The 21,343-nt window shown below is 41.6% G+C and overlaps 1 protein-coding gene across 1 annotated transcript in view; it reads left to right on the forward strand.

The window, feature by feature from the left end:
* The first annotated feature begins 2,376 nt into the window (after nt 1-2,376).
* HOOK3 (hook microtubule tethering protein 3) overlaps nt 2,377-21,343 on the forward strand; it is a 945,081-nt gene continuing 926,114 nt past the window's right edge. Inside the window, exon 1 of the mRNA XM_050987360.1 lies at nt 2,377-2,429. Coding sequence (XP_050843317.1) covers nt 2,377-2,429 — 53 coding nt within the window. The remainder of the gene's footprint in view (nt 2,430-21,343) is intronic.

A 21,343-nucleotide genomic window follows, 5' to 3' on the forward strand; every position in this document is an offset into this window, starting at 1 on the left:
TAACTTAAATAAAAAGTTTTAATTCCTAAGAATAGAATGTATGTGAAGGAGAAATAGAGAGAAAGCAAACTTCTCAGCAAATGCATAAAACCTTGTCAGTGTTGCTTGATGCAGGCAAGAACATGCCCTAAGCCAGCCTTGTCTCCATAGTTTTGCCCTGTGACACAAATGTCTCTCCAGATAAAGGGTGATCACACACACACTCTCATGGGAAATTCAGTGTCTCCAGCTGCAGCTGAAGGAATCACTTTGAGCTTGGAAAGTGTTAATAGAGGCAACTAGGGACCAAGAAGGGACCTAAGGGTTGCAGGTGTGCAGGCATCATAAACACTCTGGCAGGATTGTTAACAGGTCATGAACATGCGTGCGCCGAAGAAGCTCTTTGTGCCTGGGATGTCCAACGTGAGATTTGGGACAGAAGCCACATTTGATGGATCAGGTGTTTACTGGGTTCACTTCTTCAATTGCAGCTAATTTTTTTTTTCAAATGGCTTTATAATAGGAAAGCTAACAAGGTCTTAATTTGAACAGCAGGTATAGGTACTACAGTAATAAATTACATGCATGCTCCATTTTAAAGACAGGAGGAGATTCAGCTTTAATGACATTTTCTACTAGTGCCTGAGTGTTTCTTGATAAAAACAATGGCAAAAAAGCATCCACATCACCTGTAGTAGTAACCAGTGACTGTCTCTACATTAGCTGGAGTCCTGCAAAGGCCTTAGTTTATTGCCTTTGTATTCTATAAGGCTTAAAGGTCAGCTTTCTATAAACTGACCTTTATAGGCTTATTTTCCTTTTTTGTCTCTAAAAGCAGAGAGACCCCACTGCTCCTCTGGTAAGGAGGGGAATTGAAATGAAAAAAATAATTTAATATGGGCCATTTCTGGGATCTGGAAGCTGAGGGCAGTGCATTAAGTGTCACAGGGCACCAGACCTCATTCAAAAGCTTCCTATCTAAATGGGATAGAGCTGGCAACCAGAGCTAAAGTCCTGGCTACAAAAGAATTGCTCACAAGAGCTCCCTAAAATAGCTTCCTCAACTTGATTCTTCTTTCAAGAAGGCTACTTTGCCTTGCTCTGATAGCATTGCTAATTTTACACAGACAGGTTTTTTCATCCCAGGCATGTGTCACAGCCAGGTCAAGAGATTCCTAAAACTGAGCTGAATACTTGACTTGATGAAAAAAAGCAGCAGAGGCACTATCATCAGACGACACAGACCAATCAACCCCAGGACAAGGTCTACAGAGCACAGAATTCCACAGCTGGGTTGGACAAAGAGGAGTCAGTCCTGCCTCCAAGGAGAAAGGGAGGGTTTTGCTCTTAAAATCAGACCCAAAATCAGACCACACTTTTCATTTTATGACTATTCAGCTTCCAAAATTTTTCCACAAGGAAAAGCCAGGTGAAATGTTGACACAAAATTGGGATCCCAGATAGCACTTCTGAGCTGCTCTTGTCCTGTCTCAGAAACAGCTCACAGCTTTGTTATGTCTAAAATTTCTCATGAATTCAAATAATTCATAAATCATATGAGTTGTAGCACTATCGGTAAGTTGTTTGTAGAGTATCTTTCCTGAGATTGGTAACCCTCTTAAAATGTTGCAGTTTATTTTATCCAGAAATGCTTATCTATTAAAGCTCAGGTGGTGATTTTGTCCCAAGTGAAATATGGAAACAGATGAGAGCTTTCCTGCATCTTGAATTTCATTTAAAATGCTGACCAAAGCATACGGTATTGAGTCATTTTAACTTATTATTATTGTCTCCTCTTGCTTAAAATTGGAGACTATTTTGCCTACAGCTACAAAAATGAAAATTAACAACAATCTATCTGTACTCTGTAAATGATGGAATGCCCCAAGTCCTACTTCTATTACAGTTTGCTAGACACCCAAACAAGTGTTTCTCAAGCCTCCTCCTAGGCCAAGCTTACTATGTTTCATGTGCAGTATGGGAGTCTCATAATGGAGAGACCAAGTTTGAAACAGAGATGTTTCTGTGTGAGAAAACTCTGTCCTGCCCTGACCCTTGTTCAGTTGCCTACTCACCCTTCCATTTTGACAGATCACAGAAGCCAGCTGTGACTATCCAAACCACTCCCTCGGCTGCATGTGGCCTCTCTACGACCCTCTGTATTGGATTTTCTTTGAGTTGCTTACACTCACAAGCCTTCTACTTAGCCCGTTTCTTCACAACTCCCTCTACCTTCCTGTTGTCCCTGTTGAAGGCTTCATCGGGAAGACCAAACCCATGGTTTTATGCCCTCTTCTTCTTCCACAAGGCAGAGAGCTACTTAACAAATTGGGAAGTTGGCTGAAAGATGTTTAGAAGGCTGGCTGAAAGATGTTTAGAAGGCTGACATGTATCAGAATGACAGAGATATCTCATTGTACCCAGCTAGGAACTGTTGTTCTTCAGAAAATCACATTATTTCCTCTGCTTTCCATCAGGAACCTTCAGGTTTTTCTAAATATAACTGGAAGCACCAACAGAGAATTTTATGAACGTGTTCACAACAGTTAGGAAGGACTGGTCCACTAAAAATCTTTGGAAGAGGATTTTATCAAGCTGATAAAAACAAGATCAATATTGGAAATCTTCTAACCAAGAATTTGTATTTCTTTTTGTGTCACATTAGCCTTGGCTGATTGCCAGACTCCCATTCAGCCAGTCTCTCACACTGCCTCCTCAACAGCATATGAGGAGAAAATTAGATGAAAAAGCTCCTCAGTTAAAATAAAGACAGGGAGATCACTTACCAGTTACCACCCTGGGCAAAACAGACTCAACTTGGAGAAAACAACAAAATTGATCTCTAATTATAAATAGGACATGGTGGTGAGAAAGACAAAACTAAAACACCTTCTCCTATCCTCATGATCAAGTTCTTCTCATGATCAGGTTCTCTCCATCACTCTCAAATTCTGCTCCTTGAAAATGGCACAGAGGTGAGTTACAATCAGTCCATGAGGGATCCTCTCTGCTCCTTTCTCCTACTCAAACTTTTCCCCTCCTTCAGTACCGAGTCCCTCCCCACAAATACAGACTTCATAAACTGCTCCTGTGTGGGTTCCCACAGGCTCCAGAAAACCTGTTCCTGACAGAAAACCTGTTCCTGCATGGGCTGCAGCTCCTGCCAAGATTCTGATGTGATGTGAGCTCTTTGCAAATGGAGGATTTTTCCGGATATCTCCACCAGCCACACTGTGGGACTCTCAGTGGGCTGCACTGTGGATACCGGATCCACTGGGGTCCTCCACAGCAACTTTGTCTGCTCTAGTGCCCTTCCTTCTTCTCTCCCTTTTCTATTTATAGGGCTATTTCATACATGCTTTTCCAACTTTTCACTCTTTAAAATGCTGCGCAGCATTTTCTCCCCTTTTCTAACTGCCTTCCCAAAGACATCTGAGGGGCTCAGCCATGGGACTTGGCTCTGCCCTGCAGTGAGTCTGGCACGCAGCAGCCCCAAGCCTCCTTACAGATCCCACCCCTGAATGCTCTTCTGTCCACTCACTACAAAAACGTGGACATGTGAACCCGACACACATTTCTAACTCTTTCCCCCTGTCACACCAAGATAGCACGGTGCTCTAGCCCAAGAGCAAGAACACTTTCTCTTTTCCCTTGTCATAAATTCATTGTGAAAAATGAGTTAACAGGATAAACCAGGACAATATCCATTCATAGCCACAGGTAATTCATAAAAAACAGAAAATAATTATAATGATAACTTTTCCAGATAACCCTATTTTTAGAAAGAAAATTTTTTGTATTATTTTTTTTCTCTATTGTATTTCAAAGTTAACAGCAAACTCAGGATTTCTTTATTTCTTGGAGCTGGGAAGTTAGGGCTAGGACTTTATACAGCCAGTGGCTTGTTCAAGGATACTGACATCACCTTGTACAATTTCTCTTTCAACTAAATGGGTAAAAAAGTGGGTAGAGTAACCTCTGAAGCTATGAATGTAGCTCAGATAAAGCAGGTGACATTCCATGACTGATTTTTGTCAGTCAATATGAAACAGCTTTTAATATGTGTTCATGTAATTTCTAGTGGCAGAAACTTGCTCCTTTGGGTTGATGAGACAGAGTTCCACCCTTCATATTCAATAAGGGAGTGTGTTTTCTCTTTCCAAGGCTGCTAGGAAATGGTTCCTGTCTTGGTTTGGAAAGACAGGTGCCTGCTAAAGAAGGCAGGAGCCTCCCCTGAAATGGAGAATGCAAACCCTCCCCACCCCTCCAAATTGCTATGAATTTTAAATTAAGGGGCTCTCAGGCCAAAAACATGGGAGCAGGAATAACAGTTCTTTAATAGGGAAGGAAAAAAAATAAAATGATAAAATAAAACAATGCAATATACTAGAACAACACTGACAGAGTCAGAACTCAACCTGACACCCTGGGTCAGGGTGTTGGTAGCAGTCCAGTTGGAAAAGTGGCTGCAGTCCTCCTGGAGTGTCAGGTGTGGTTCTGTTGGAGCAGGGGGTCCTGTAGAAAAAGGGTGTATTCTTCTTCCGCAGATCCGTGGAAGCAGAAGCAGCTGCTGTTCCTCTGGGGAATCCAGTGGGAAGCCGTGCTGGTGTTCCAGAATCTCCAGATTATATCTGGGTAGGAATGCTTGGCTCCTCCCTCTGGGCGGAGCATCTCACAATGGGATGTTCTAGTTCTTATCAGCCATGCAGTGACATTCAATAGCCTGTTATCAGCAGATGTCCCCTGCCCAGGGAGGAGTGATTGTGATCACTCAGGGAGAGAAATAAGGAGAATTGCCCACTTGACACCAGACAACTGCCATACAGATAGTAATAGAAGACATCCTGCCTTGCAATCCGGAACAGATTCCTAGATTCTCAGTAAGGAATCCCCAGGAGAGTGTTCAGAGTTCAAGAAGCATCTGGACAATCTTCTAAGTCATGACATGATTTAGTTTTAGGACTTGTAAGGAAAAGGAAGTTGGACTCAATGTTTCTCATGGGTCTCTTCCAAATTGAGATATTCTGTGACTCTACAAGTGAGGCCACAAGTTCCACCTGTGTTGTTTCTTTTTTTTGTAAAAGCCACACATGTTCATTAAGAGAAAATCTCTCTACATGAGTATGTGCTTTGTCTGAGTTTGTCTACAGTTTCATCTCTGCACAGACAGGGAATTGCTGTCTTCTATTTTTAATATTGGAGATAGGCAGCGTCTGCATGGGTGGATCTATCAGTGTCTTCAGAGGTTGCACTGTAAAGTACTGGAAGAGCTAAGTATAAGTGTAGAAGCTTCATATCAGTTGGGAGTCAATTAGGTACCCTGCAAACAGAACCCAAGACAGTCAGAAAATCTGACTTGGAGAATTACACCACAGAGATGTTACTTCCAGACAGGGCTGACAAGACAAAGAAATGGAGCAGTTTGCAGAGATTACTGAAGGCCAAGGAAGTGATCTTCTGCACACAAATGTACAAACACTAACTCAAAATATAACTGGTTTTCAAGTTAAATTTAATTATTTTTAATGCCTAGCATTATAGATGGCAGTATAAAAAGTTCCACAAGCCACTGTGCAAGAAGACAGAATATATTTTTACATCCCTGCCTGAAAGCATAGAAGCTAACTAAAAGCACAAGAAAATAAAGTGTTATCAAGGGCACTTTCCAACTGAACACAGACCATGCAGACTCTATTAGAATTACCACTAGTACTGATTAGGAAAACACAAGAGTCAAACAACCTTTTCCAAGCAACCCAGACAACGTCAAATGTCTTTGACGTTTGTCAAGGATGATCTCACTCTGGTGAGTTGTGGTACTACCCATCTGTAGCCTCAGCAGAGATGATCAAGAAAGCAAGTGTGGAATACTGGTTCTGGCTGCGATGGAGTTAATTTTCCTTATAGGAGCTCATGTGTTGCTATGTTTTAGATTTGTGATCAAAAGAGTGTTGATAGGATAGGAGTGTTTTTGTTATTGCAGAGCAGTGGTTGCAAAGTATTGTGATCATTCCCCCCATCTCCTCAGGCTGCTCTATGATCTCAGGAATTCTTGTTAAGCCTTGGTCCTGATTAATGGCTGTGGATCATTAAGCTCCCCTTGAGCATATCAATAGTATTGCCTGTTCCCCAGAACTTCTGTTGCCTAACAAACTTTTGTTTTCTAATGAATAGCCTTGGAAACTTGTTTTTTTTCTGAATCAAACTTATTTTTTTCTGAATTCAGAAAAAAAACAAGAAATAATAGCTGGAGAGAAATAATAGTATCATTACTGGACTTTTGAGGAGAATTACTGACCTAGACTGAGTCCAGGATGGAATCTGATGGAAGACTGAAGCCAAGCATCTCACAGCCCTATGATGAGCGGGGGTCCCAGTGGCTGTGCCACAGTGGCTGTGCCACAAGTGCCCTTGGAGCAGGATGTGCTTCTTGGTGCTCATCAACCCACAGGTTTGGGACTCAAAAGAGCTTCATCAAAAACTGACAGTGGGGCCTGGGCTGGTACCCCCTCCTCGAGGCTGAAGCCTTCGCCCACTGAGATATCAAAGGCATCCCATGTGTGCATTTCACTGAACTCTGGGGGACCTTTAAGCAGGGGCTTTGTACATTTGTACATATGCACACACACACAGACACATGAACACACACAAACACACGGACACACTGACACACACACAGAAGAATATTTGAATATATACATGCCTATGTCTGTGTGCAGGTGTGAAAACTGACTTCAACACTTTTACAGCAAGTGTAGCATCAATGCTGCCATCTTAGACTCAAAATTTAGTTACTGTTGTGGTTATGGTAAAGCTTACAGAATCACTCTCTAAGAGTTAAATCAGTCAATGATTGAGTGCTGCCAAATCCTTCAGCAAAGCACTGAGCAATGCAAGGGTGGGTTTGGCAAGGAGTCCATTGTGAAATTTATGAGCCCAAGGGAGGGTCTCCCTTCCCCTTCTGCACCCTTACATTCTTCATCCTCACCCTTTTGCATCCCCTGTCTGTTGTGTGTCACTCCAGATTGATTCTAATCCAGTTCTCATTTGTGTGCTTTATCTATGTAACAGAGCAAACCTTGCCAGAGAACTTAATCATGCTTTCACAAATTTGTTATAAAATTGCTTTTGTTGACACCTTTGACAGTTTCTTTAAGCAATCTTAACCACCCATTCACGACCACCTTCAAAGACTTTTCTGTTTGTCATGCCACCCCACAAGCAAGCAGGCTGGGAGTGCACAAGAAGTTGGAAGGTGATACACCTGGAATAGCTGATCCCAGTGACCAAAGGGATATTCTGTGACAGTGTTTGCAGGAGTCCCAGGATGAGGGGAGAGATGAGAATCTTGACTCCATGTTTCAGAAGGCTTATTATTTTAAGATATATATTATATTAAAACCATACTAAAAGAATAGAAGAAAGGATTTCATCAGAAGGCTAAGCTAAGAATAGAAAAAGAATGATAACAAAGGCTTGTGTCTGTCCAGTCTGGACAGCTGGACTGTGATTGGCCATTAATTAGAAACAACCACATGAGACCAATCACAGATCCACCTGTTGCATTCCACAGCAACAGATAAAAATAGTTTACATTTTGTTCCTGAGGCCTCTCAGCTTCTCAGGAGGGAAAATCCGAAGGAAAGGATTTTTCAGAAAATATCACGGCTGCAGTATTCCATACCTATGGCACCACATACAGCAAAAAAATCTAGGGAAAAGAAGGAAGAAACTGGTAATTTCAGACTTACGGCACTTGTCATCCCAGTTAACTGTTGAAATGCTAAAGACCTGCTTTTCTGGAAATGGCTGAGTAATTGCTGATGGGAAGCAGAAAATAATTTCTAATTTTGCTTCGCTTGATTAGGCAGCTTGTTCTTTTCCTATTAAACTGTCTTTAACTCAACCCATGAGTTTTATCACTTTTAATCTTCAGATTTTCTTTTCTATCCTCTTGGGGGAAGAGTGAGCAAGCAAGCAGATGGGGGGTTAATCCACAACACAGGGTTTTATCAAGAAATGGAACAGCTTGCTTCCAGGACAGAAATGGACTTTCTCAATTATCATTGATTTTTGGCATGCTATGGTGTACATGTAGGAAGACAGCTGGACTGCACGGGAGCAGCTGTGCATGGGCAGTAGGACACTGTAGGCAACTGAGGAGAAGTATCTGTATTCCTAGGAGGTGCGGCAGAAGTCAAATTCTCATTTGCCCACTTTTTCTTTCCTAGAATCCACAGTACTCCCTCAATTCCCCTGCTTATACTCTCTAATACCTTGCATTACACAGGTAGTTGTGAGGACAGAGAGTTCTGTCGTTGTCCCCTTCTCTTGACAATGACAAACCATTCTGCTTCCTTACTCATCTCCAACTCACCAAGCACAGTAAGAGGCTCAAATCATGTTCAAGTGAAGCTTTTAAGTTTAGCGCTTACCAGGTAGGTGTTTGCTAGTCACAACAAACCAATCTACAGAGATATAAACACCACTGCATGAGAAGGAACCTGACACAGACAGCAGCTTCTGTTGGCAACACTGCAGAAATCCTGCATTCCTAAATACAATGTTTTGTCCCTGGCAGTTTTATCCATGTGTATGCTTCTACTGTGTTACTGGATAGACAGGTCTGGATGCAGAATTGTTTCCTACTTCATTCTATCACGTCACACAAAGACAAAAATTTATATTCAAACATTCTCTTATAAATAAGGACTACTCCCTTCTTCTCCTTCATAAACAACTACAGCACATTTTGCTAGCATCCTGTTTAGAATGAACAGATTAGGTTTTAAGTAGCATCATTCACCAGACATTCTTTCCCATTGACAGAGGTGTTCAATAGCTCTCCAAAGCAGCCCATTGGTGTGGAAGAAGGACTGTGAGGAGACAGTCTCATGTTTCAGAGCCAGATTAGAGCCTGGCTTCATAGAAACATGGAGTGGTTTGGGTTCAAAGGGGACCTTGAAGATCATCCTGTTACAAACCTTTGTTGGGACACCTTAATTTGACCAGGTTGCTCAGAGATCCAACCAACCTGGCCTTGAACAGCTCTGGGGGAGGCGTATCCTCAACTTCCCTGGACAATATGTTCCAGTGCCTCACCATCCTCTTCCTAATAACTAATCTAAACTTACTCTCCTGCAGTTCAAAACCATTCCACCTTGTCCTGTCACACTATGTGTCCTTGTAAATAGACCCTCTCCATCTTCCTTCAAGTTTCTTTTTGGGTAGTGAAAGGCCACAAGTGGCCTTCTCTTTTCCAGACTGAACAATCCTAGTTCTCTCAGCCTTCCCACATAGGAGAGGTGTTCCATCCCTCTGATCATCTTGATGTCCCTCCTCTGGACTCACTCCAGCAGTTCCATGTCCTCCCTGTGCTGGGACCCCAGAGATGGATGCAGGGTTCCAGGTGAGCTCTGACCAGAGCAGAGCAGAGGGGCAGAATCCCCTCCCTCCCCTGCTGCCCACGCTGCTTTGGATGCAGCCCAGGACACGTTTGGCTCTCTGGGCTGGGAGTGCCCATGGCTGGGTCATGTCCAGCCTCTCACGCAGCAGCACCCCCAAGTCCTTCTCACAGGGCTGCTCTCCATCTATTCACGCCCAGCCTGGGCTGGTACCTGGCCCAGATGCAGCACCCTGCTGTTACTCTTGTTAAACCTGATGAGATTCCCACATGCCCATTTCTCGAGCTTCTCTAGGTCCCTCTGCATGGCATCCCACCCTTCAGGAGCATCAACAGCCTGCTGAAGACCAAGATACTAAGCATGTGGAACCAAAAACGAGTCCCATTTTACAATTGCCTGATTTGTGTGCTTTGTACTCTGTATGGACTTGCTTCAAATATGGAAAACATATTCCAAAGGTACTTACATGCTGTGACTAAGTTGATTTAAGAGTGGATTGATGTGCATAGTTGGGTCATTCAAACAATTTCTTTAGAAAGTCAAACACAATATCAATATGTTTACATTCTACAGGATTGTAAATAGGGGATACGTTGAGAATTACATCTCTTCCAGTCTTTTGTCAGAACGCATGACAAAAAAATGTATCATGGTCTCCTTATCAGCTCTGTAGAGAACTGCACTCAACAAGTATTGGCAGGAGCAATTGGACCTGGTACAGGCAGGTAGCACTCCTGCGAGCAGCACTCCCTTTTCCATTTAAAGAGAAGGCAGCAGCAGCCTGTTCAAAACCAGCTCTACACCACACAGACCACTGCTTTGTTGTCCTTTCAGAGAAGCAGGTTGCCAACTGCAGAAAGGGGTCTCAGCCTTTCCTGAGCAGAGCAGTTTTCCTGCTTGGATTGCTGATTCCCAGGGATCCCTGCAAGCCCAGTGCTAGTATAAGAAGGAGTTCACTCCAGTTTGCTGCTTCTCCCCCTCAGAGCACCGTAAGTGTTCCCAGGCATGCTGTGCCAAGAGTAAGATGTCCTTCTCCACCCTTCTTGGTGCCAAAACTCTTATGCCACTGAACTACAGCTTTTAGCAGTTGACCCTCATTCAGACTGAAGTTCTGGCAAACCAGAATGGTAATTTAATCTATTCATTCTAGTATTGGAGATTCTAGGGGAGACAGAATGCAAAGCAGATAATGGTTTTGCTAGACAAAAACAGAGTAGAAAGCCCAGGCTTCTAGCAACACCAGATCTATTGTAAAATATGTATTTAGAAAGGGCTTTGAAGATGAGCCAGCACTTTGCATCAGATGACAGGATGTGGTTACAAAAGAGTCAAACTTCAATTACAGCGTCATTACACTAAATATGCTTTTTGGGTAATGTACAACTAATTAATCCAAACCAGATTATTAATTATATTTCAAGATTAGTGCCCGTTATCTTTCACAGTCAATACATGTAGCTGGGACTCTCACTGGAGCTTGAATATTTCCATTTAAGACCTAGAGGGGCTATGCAAATCTTAGCCTACATTTTCGTGACTTAAGACCATTAACCATTCTGATTAGATACAGACAGAGATCTTCATGCTGCAGTTAATCTTCTGTTTATGTGAAACCACTAGTAGAAAAATATGTTACATAATTAGACACTGTCTTGTGGAGCAAAAGCAGAAATTTACTTGAACTATGTATTTTTTCTGCTACTTTCTCTGTGTGACACCAAGTTCCCTGAACAATGAAAAACAACAAAACCCAGAAACTCTTAAATAGCATGGCTCAGATGAGAAGCTGATTTAGTTCTGAAATGGAAAAGCAGCCTGTTAGGAGCAAGATCACAACCTCACAAAAGGCCTACAATGTGAGAGCTTTGGATTTTCAGCATTGCTCAGCCACTGCTGAGGAAAGGCAAAACAAAGAAGTCCTGATATGGACAAGGTTATCTTCAGTTTTCCTATCACACACTTTAGTTCATGGCCGGTGCAAGATTGAGAAGAGAAACCCATAGAGCATGGTGGCTCAGGGACCTCTGGCAGCTCTTTGAGAGTGACAGATATACATAACAGTTTGTAGTGGAAAGGCAGCTTTCCATAGATTTGTCTGTGAGTATCTGCTGAACAGAAAGACATCTCTGACAGCCAGCCTCTCCAGGGGGCTTGGCTCGCTCTTCTGCAATGCTCTTTTCATCTACAGAATTATTCTTTTCCAATCCTGCTCATTAAAAGTAACTAAACAAAGAAAACTTCCTTGAACTTCACACTTTTAATTCTCAGTCCTCAAAGAAGCCATTCCTTCTGGTGTTTATTTTTCACAACCCTTCCATTCTTGGTGTGGTAATCTAGTTTTAGCTGGACTTGCAGCTAGCAGCTTATTTCTGCTATGAGTTCAAGGAGGATCAGAATCTGGCTAGTTTCTTCTTCTGTGTTGTAGCAGGGAAGATTTGTCCAGCTTTTGGATGGAGGGAAAAAGTAGTGCTCCTTAAAATGGTGTTTGTTCAGGAAGAGTGACAGAGGTAGTCTCTCAGGATCCATTTAAGGTCCATTTTGCAGCACACAGGGATCTCACAGAGATGAAGCCAAATAAGAATCTCAATTGAAATGGCTTTTGAAACTTGAATTTTTTGGTAGCATGGCAGCATTAACTGTCAGTGTTGTTTTTTTCTCCACCACACATAATTCTCTTGATGGGAAGATACCCACAAGAATAAATTTTTTCTCCTCTGATTTGACAAGACAGATTGGATAAATAAAAGGAAAAAGGAAATTTTTTATACAAGTCTCCCTTGTTTCCAGATGTCGCAGATCCAAAGTTCATTCCTCAGCTGCAGCATTTTTGAAATCTCACAGGCTAATTCTAACTCAGCTTAAGTATCCAACTTCCCAAGAAGTTTAATTATGTTTATCATGGGATGTCATAAAATTCCCTGAAAGAAAAGTCTTTAATTACAATTCTGTTTGCTTTGGCAGCACATTTGTGAATCGTATGTAACATGATTATTATTTTGACTACCAGTAAGCAGGATTAAAACATTTTTCTACAAGAATGAATTAAGCCTGCCCCAGGGCTATTAGGTTCTGGTTATTTATTTTCTAAGCAAGTAGATCACCTGGCATACTAAGTTGTTAACATTAATCAAATGTCCTTTTGCTTTACCATAATTGACATGAAATATATGGTCTTAATATTCTCCTGATTAGCACACAAAGCTGATGCACAGCAGAGAGTGAATAAATGCAGCATAGCTTTCTACACTCTTTTACAGCTTCATTAATCGTAACACACTATTTGGTTGGTGCAATTGCTTGAATGCTCCTCTGGAAAATCACGGTAGACCTCTGATCAGGATGAAAGAAGCTGCTCTTGCACTTGTTCAGGATCCAGAAAGTAAGGGCTTTGCTCAAGTTTTGGTTGGGGGCTGGAGGTCTATCCGGAGAATTCTAAACACAGGTGGCATAAACAGAAATCTATTTGCCACCAGAAAGTTTGGCTTAGTATCTTCATAAATTAAACTTCCCTTGTGGCTTTTAAAACACATTTCTAGTTCTTTGTTTCCACTGAGTACAGAGAACAGCTTATCCCATTACTCAATGTACCAATCTTCTTACCCAAGGAATCAATAATGGCCATACCTTGGTGCTGCATCCTGGATGTGAGCAATCTCTCTTTTGGGTGACATCATGCTCACAGCTTTGAAGAACTACCTGAGACACAGCTGATCCCTACTTCCTGGATCCTGCCAGAAGTGCTAATGTAAAGGAAAATCATGAGGAAAAACTGGAGGCATAAGAACTGTAGAACATGCATCACTGCACACATGATTTTAGAGCAAGATACCCACAAAATGTTTTGAAAATGGTGAGAGAGTTATATGTGCCAAACTGCTGTATGCTGAGTTTGCAAGTCTGCATTTAGTCTGAGTCAAAACCATTAAAAATGCAATATTCTCCAACTGCTTGTGCCTAAAGAAAGGAAAATAATTTCCTCCTAGACATAATGAGGTCTCCAGTGAATCAGGGGGAAAATGTGGGAAGTACTAAGAAAGAAGGTAGACTAATCAGATGAAATGACAGCGAAAGGAGAAGATCCATAGTAACTTTCATTAGCTGGTCATGTCTCACACATGGAAGCACATAGGAGAAACGTCAGAGAAAGGGGATACTTTTATAGCACAAAACCAGCCTTTCTATCCCTAGGTCAGCCCTCCCTACGAAAGATTTCACAGATGCAGCAGTAAGGTGGTACAGATGCCCCACCCCAGACATGCTGCAAAACATCTCTGCATAAGCAGGACTCTTCCCCATCTCTCATGGCCCTTCTACTCTACAGTCAGAACTTGGGATCAATTGCCAGCCTCCAAAATCAGTCTTGATTATTTTCTCCTTCTCCCTCTGCCAAGTTCTTTACTGGAGAGGGGACTGTGATTATCTCAGTGGTATCAGTGAGCCTTTGTGGGAAGAGTCCTGTGACTGGAATGCTATGATGGACAGCAACAGGATTTGCAGCAGAAATAGGCAGGGAAGTTGGGGTGGACTCAGTGCAAAGCAGAGGTTGGACTTTACAGCACTTGCAGCTGGGGACATGTTGAGACTTTCTGGGTAAAAATAGTAGAAAAATAAAAAAAATAACAAAGTGGAAGTGATTCTGGGGGTCTACAACAGGTCACCCAGACAGGAAGGTGACAGTAATGTGCGATTATTCTGAAAGGTTTAGGAAAACCTCTAGATCAGTTGTTCTTATGGGCAAATTCAACTTCCCACATGTGTTGTTTGTAAATAAAATAGTCTTGTGGGTGCTATGATGATCAGTGGCTTACTTGGCTACTGTGAACATTAAATGGTTAAGTTTAAAGTCTGGTGGTATGCAGAAAACTGTCCCCAGAGCTACTACCATGGCTTTTGGAAGAGCAGACTTTAGATTGGTCAGGAAACTGAGTTAGAAAAGTCCCCTACAAACTGGTTTTCAAGGATATCGGGGTCCATAAATGGTGATCCGTTTTAAGAGCTATCTTTTGAGAATAGAAGAGCAGAAATATGGGCAAAAATTCAAGCAAGCAAGGCAAAAGTTCAGCTTGGCTGGACAGGAATTTTCTTCTGGTACATGGAGGAAAAAAAATGTGTACAGTCTTTGGAAGAAACTTTAGACTACGCAGGACTACTGAGATGCTGTAGAGAGAAAATTCACATTGCCAAAGCTCAGCTGGAGCTGACATACTATGGGAGATGGCAGAATGGCTTTTTAAATTGTTCATATTTTAACAGCAAAAAAATTGTCCATTGCATGAGAAGGGTGGTCACCTCACAAAAAGAGATGAAGATAAAGCAGCAACATTTAATTCCTTCTTCACACCTGTCTCTAACATCTCTAACCCTCTAACAGTGGAGGGTCTTGTGGCCTCTGGAGCTTCAGGTGGAGGACCACAACCATGGAAATTATATGCTCCCAGTCAGCTTTGAACTTGTACTGAATTTTCCTCTGCAGATGAATGGACAGAAGTCTGTGGGGCCCAACAGGATTCATCCCAGGATACTGAAAGAGATGGCTGATGGTATTGCAGGACCTCATTTTTTATCTACAGTCTTGTGAATCTGAAGAGGTCTCAGTCAATGGGAAGCTAGCAAATATTATTCCTGTTTTCAAGAAGGGCAGGAAAGAAGACCCTGGTAATTACAGACCTGTCAGTCTCATTTCAGTCTGGTAAAAGTATAGAGAATATTATTCTGGGAGTTATTGAAAAGCACTTCACAGGAAATGCAGTTGTTAGTCAAAGCAAATATGGGTTTGTGCAGGGACAGTCATGCTGTGCTAACTTAACATCCTTTTATGAAAATGTTACCCATCTAGTGGACAAATGAAAGGCAGTGAATGTGCATGGGTTTTAATTTTTGAATAGCTTTTGACCCTTACTTTCACTGTATCCTTCTGGACAAAGTACCCAGCATCCAGTATTGCACGAACAGTTGCCTTGAAGCCTCTGGCTCAAAGAGCTGTAACAAACAGGGTAGCATTTGGTGACCAGTCCCTACTGCTGTGCCCTGCTCTCTTCAACGTTTTTGTCAGTGACCTGGACACCAGAGCTTAGTGTGCATTAAGCAGGTTTGCAGTGATACTAAGCTAGGATGAGCTGTGGACTCCCTTGAGCATAGAGTGGTCTTACAGAGAGATCTTGATAGATTAGAGTGCCAGGATTCTCCAGCCATATGTAACAAATATAAATGCTGGGATTCAGCTCCTGCAATGGTGCAATCCCTGATGTCTGTGCAGCTTTGGACACTAGAGGCTGGAGTACAGCACTGCAGAAAGGGAATTGAAGTTTTCCTTGATGATTAGCTCAGTGTGAGTCAACAATGTGCCCGGGAGCCCAAAAGTGCTTTAAGTATTTAATTAGCAGACTGTATCTAACCAGTCCAAAGCACTGATTATCCCATGATACTCATATTGGTGCAGCTTCACATCAGGTGTGTGCAGTCTTTCACAATAGGAAGGATATAAAAAATATTGAAATGTGTCCAAAGGAGGGCAACAAACATTACAATACATGCCAGCTGAGCAAAGAAAGGAGGAAAGGAGCCCATCTGATTTTGTTTTATTCAGCTGGCACAAGAAATATTTGTCCCATGGCAGAGATCATGGAGCATCAAATGCTTGGGTTGGAAAGTATTCTTGTTATTATAAACAATAAAAAAATATTTTACTTTCCTCATAGATTTTAAAAATAAATAAGTATGTATATTACTACATATGTATGAGCAAAAGTCAAGCTCATTAAAAGTTCATCCCAATAGAGACAAAACTCACAAGCAGATCTATTAGTAGAGAGGGATTAATATACGAGCATAATGCTTGCCACTATCTGCAGCTGCCACTGCAGTATTAAATATTCTCTTGTCCTTGAGATTGTCTTGAGATTTTCTTTCAGATATCAGAATATCCTGAGGGTGCTTTCATTACTGGAAGGACTTGTTTCTCCATGACATAGGTCAAATTCTACCTAAAAACCCACGCAGTCTATTTAGACTATGGATGAGAGAATAGATTTTATTGTGGTCCTACAATTAACATTGTACCAGGACAGTCTGAAAGCATCACCAACTCATTCCACAATGTTGGTAAGCTGACCAGAAGTGGTCTAATGGCTTGCACAGATCTAAAGGAAGGCAGTGTTTGGGCAAGGGCTGCTCTAGAAATTAAGACCAAATTAATTCCCCTTGCAAGCAAACTTAGAGGGAAGTCAGCTCTGGGAGCAGTTGTTAAGTGACTTAATTGCTCATTTATAAAGCAGCAGCAGGGAGAAAACCTTAATTTTAAGCCATCAGGTGGTTTGTGGAGTTAAAGTATACTTTGAATTCCCATATGAGTGACATTTAAAAGGAGTTAAAGGGCAGAGTATGTATTAGTGAATTAAATTTCACAGATGGTGTAATTAAGCAGAAATAAGCATCAGAAATACAGGGAAGTTAGTGTTACACTTAAAATGAAATCTTAATGTATGAAAATGCAGTTAAAGCAGTCAAAGAGCCTTATCTTTGCCTTATAGTGACACTATGAGGGAGAAAAGGGAAAGGGAAAAAAGTATTAAAGGAAATGTGCCTTCAATTTCACTTGCAAAATCTGTAATATTTGAAGTGTTTATCATAAATGCATGGGCTTCCTTCTCCACTACAGCAAGAGAGGGAATCAACAACTTCAATTTTTTAATTGCTGCTAGGTTACAGAGCTGGCTTTCCTAGCTTTGAGGAATTCTACATGAGGACAACTGCATTTCTAGACTTAGTGACATAACCTTTAACTCATGTGAATTTCAACAAGCACAGGAAATTACCAGCAAGCAGCTGATTATGAATCTAAAGAAACTGAAAACTGTGGTACTGGAGGCAAAAAAATGAGAGTATAGGAGTTTAGTCTGAGGAATGAGAGTATGGGAATGAGAATATGACATAATGAAAGCAGGATCACAATCATCTTTAGGCAGATTTGTAGCACAGTCCACTGCTGGAAGCTTCCTGGGATTAAACAGTGGACAGTATGAAATGAAGGAGCAGCATCTGCCTGGCAGGCTATTAATGGCCAAGTTATTGTTTTGGAGGACACTGACTTGTGATGCCCATCTGAATCAGTAAAGAGAAAGAGTCACAAATATTTTGTTAAACTGATCAAAATTATGATAACTGACCAGCAGAAGAATCCAGATCAAAAAAAAATAACTTTGATGCCAACAGGAAGGTGAGGAATACAGAACTACTTGCTCTGAGTCCTTGGGTATCTCAGTTGTTGGTTTAGAGATTACAAGTATTTGGTTGCATATCTGCCAGTTAACCAGGCTTCCTCACACACCTCTTTATTAAGAGGCATCAGTCTTCTAGTACAGACAATCTTCTAGAATGACAATTCAGATTACCTCATCTTGTGAGATATTTCACATGCAAAGAGCAGACACAATGACAGAATGAAGTCCAGAAGTGAGCTGTTCACCAATCAGACCTCCATATAAAGTGACACTATATATGGAAAAGGGGAAGCTCTTTGACATTTGCAAAGTCATAGAAACACCACTTCATTTTCAGCACACCACCTCCTACCGCTCCACTGCCCCTTCCTGGAAGAAATCTAGTCAGGTTAGCAGTGTCCATTGTATTCCAAGACTTCCTTTCCTTAAGGTAAAGAGCTGATGGGAAAATCTAGGGAGTGGCCAACCAGTCATTCACCATCTTGTGTACCTCCTGCCCAGCTGACTCAGCACTCCAACACTTGGAAGAGATTATAAAAATGAAAGCACAAACCACTGGACCCCCAAAGTCACAGATCCATTTTTCTTACCACCCAGCAAATTCGGTGTGTGCCTGAGGTTAATCACAGTAGCCACATTGCACTTGTCACAAATCCAGTTCTTTCTTCTTAGTCAAAACTGCTCAAGGGTCTAGGTTCTCTTCCCTCCATGGCCTCAGGTTTTTCAGACACACATCACTTAGTAGAGCACTCACATGTGCCAGGGTTTTTTAGTGAGGAGCAAGGAAAAGCAATTCACAGATTCTCACCTGAGGTCCCAGCCCTTGTTCTGGTACCTCATCCAACAGCGGGGCTCAGATATATCTTCAAGGGAAGACGATGGGTTGTGCCTTTAAAAAGATGAGAGTATCTGCGTGTCCCACAGAGATAACAGCTCAAGGCACACACTCTTGCAACTTCTTGCTGATGTAGGTAACTTTCAAATTAGGAGAATGGCTGTCAAGTGTGCCCCACTCTGTGAAATATCATATGCACATCCTTCAAGCAATCTTCAAGAAGTTCTGGCTAACAGGCCCTGACCACTGGGATATGCTGCCTTGCAGAAGTTGATGTTTAGATTTCTGAAGGGTGGTTCTTACCTGTGAATGTGTTTAGGCCCTCTTTAGGAAAGGCCTAAATTCACTGGAGCAAAGAAGAAAGTGGGGTCAGATAGATAAAAACCTCTCCACATGAAATACAAAGCAAGGGCAAGAAACACGATCTTGATAAACAGATAATTTTAGGTCAGGGTTTGAACATCAGTTTCCCATGTAAATGCAGCTGAAGAAAAATGTGGCCATCTTCATTAAAGGATACCCCTACCGTATTTTATTAATCTCAGCAGTGAAAAGAGCTAATCACAAAGCTGAGTTTAACAGGGAAAAAAAACTCCAGTTGACAGCTGCCTCCTTTTCCAAGACTATGTGTTCCCTTGAATGTTAATATGAGGACTTCTCTTGACCATCCATTGACCTCATCAAACTATCTGCATGAAAGGAAGAGAATATGATGATTAGCTACTGAATATGCTGAAATAGGAGTAAGAGTAAATTGTGTGTGAACTGAAATGGGTTTTTGACTTTTTGAGTTTCTAATTTCATTTTCATTAACACATCAGAAATGCAATTTGTCCTGCTAGCTGGGGTTCCAGTAATATCAATTAGCCAGTCTCAGAGCATGTGTGATTATTGAGACACAGGCATAACCCTTAAAAGATGGAATGGTTTCTGTCTATTTATTAATTCTCTTCTGTGACACAATTATCTCTGTACAAGAACATCTTTCACTGTTAGTGGTATTTATTAGGCACAAATGAATTTTAGCAAAAAACAGAAATTAAATTTTATTCTTAGATTCTCAGCAAAATGGAAATAATGTCACATTAAAGATCACACATAAAACCAAGAGACAGAAAGAATTAGGTTATTACTAGTGCAGGTGCAAAGATGGCAATTCCATCAGCAATTGGAATTTCCACCTGAGCCCTCACAGAAAAAATTTCCACCTGAGCCCTCCCTCTCCAGTTGTGGAGAAGCGGATCAGTCTCTGCAAAAGGGTCATTGCTGAAAAAAGGGGAGGAGGAGAAATATCTTCAATTCGTGGTATATGCTTTGGACTTTGGGTACACACACCTTTTCTCTGCTGTGAAGCAGAATCAGTAAAGTTCAAAGCAGTGCCACAAGTCAAACTCTTAAATGAGAAGCAGAAATTTTGCAAATGTGTTCCTGGAACTCATCTCACACAAGACCAACATAATACAAGCTTGGTAGCAAAAGAACCAAAGTTAACACAAATTATTACGTCTCCATAGTAGTAAGTGTGTCATGTCACAGCTTCTTTATTCATTTCTCACTTTTATTGAAACTGATCAACAGACCTTTCCACAAGGATTGATTCTGGAACAACACTTTAAGCTGAACTTCCTAGCCTGGGCCCTGGAGGGCCTTACTGGAGTTCTAAGCAGGAAAGACCAGGATCTGATGAATCCTGTGAAGCCTTCTATTTCGCTAAATATTTGTTCCCTCAGGACATGCACAGCATCTCAAAGTCTAGAAGTAGAGCACTTTAGCTCTAAATACCTAGGATTACATTTTGTAGTACAGCAAGCTTTCTCAAATAAATGGGATCTGTTTCAAGGGCAGAAGCGTTTCTCCTGTCCCACCTGGGGCTGGGCAGGCCATCTGTTTGTGCTGATTGTTGCACATAGTGGACAACAATCAGCACAAACAGATGCTTCTTATCTGTAGTCCAAAGTCCTCTGTCTTCCTTAACTTCTGTGGCAATTACTTGATCCTCTAGCAACACTACCCAGCACAGGGAATTACCCAAAGACTGAACCAGAAATGTAGCTGCTTCTTGGGAGGAAAAAAAAAAATTATTCCTGTAAGCCAACATCCAGAAAAGTTGGCTTCCCATGCAACCCAGGCCTTTCTTCTGTACACTCTAGCAAACCCAGTTCTGGGTACAACCTGTTCCTCTGGCAGAATGTCCCAAATTATATCCTTCTATTGTCCTTCCTCATGTGGAATCATTCTTGTCTACATTTCTTGTAAAGTCCTGAAAGAGACACTGTTCCAACGCTGTTCTGAAAACCATAAAACAGGAGATTATAGGACTAGGAGTCACAGGAATGGTTTGCTCAAAACCAGGATGCAAGTAATTCCCCTGTGAGCAGGGATATGCTTTTGTTTTAAGGCAGTCTGAATAGGCCTGGTAAACAGCACCTGTCCACAGAATGCTGCTTTTCCTTCTCTTTTGAGTGACTCCTGAAGAACAGTCAGGAATTCCACCTGTGATTGCTCTAATTGCCAGGACTCTCAACTCCAGCAATCATTCACACTTCCCTGCTACTGGCTTCATGATTTGAGGGAGCATCTGTTGAATGGTCCATGTGCCGTGCAATTTTTTTTCCTCACACACAAATTCAATTAAGATAGATCCCAAGGAAGTATGGTGTATCATGAAAACTTCAAATGTGCTGGGCCTAGGATATATCACAGATGTTCCTCTGAGATCTGGAAAGAGAATTGCCAAAATTTGTAGTCTGTCTTGGGAGTCAGGACCTGAAATTAAATTCATCTTTGCCTTCCCTACTACAGTACTGACAGATTCACAAAACTAGTAATGCTACCTCACATTAAGAATTTTCCACATTCACATGGACTTGCAGCCAGCAGAAGGACAGGGGATAATGAGCAATAAT

Source organism: Serinus canaria, chromosome Z, assembly GCF_022539315.1.
Source record: "Serinus canaria isolate serCan28SL12 chromosome Z, serCan2020, whole genome shotgun sequence".
NCBI classification, from domain to species: Eukaryota; Metazoa; Chordata; class Aves; order Passeriformes; family Fringillidae; genus Serinus; species Serinus canaria.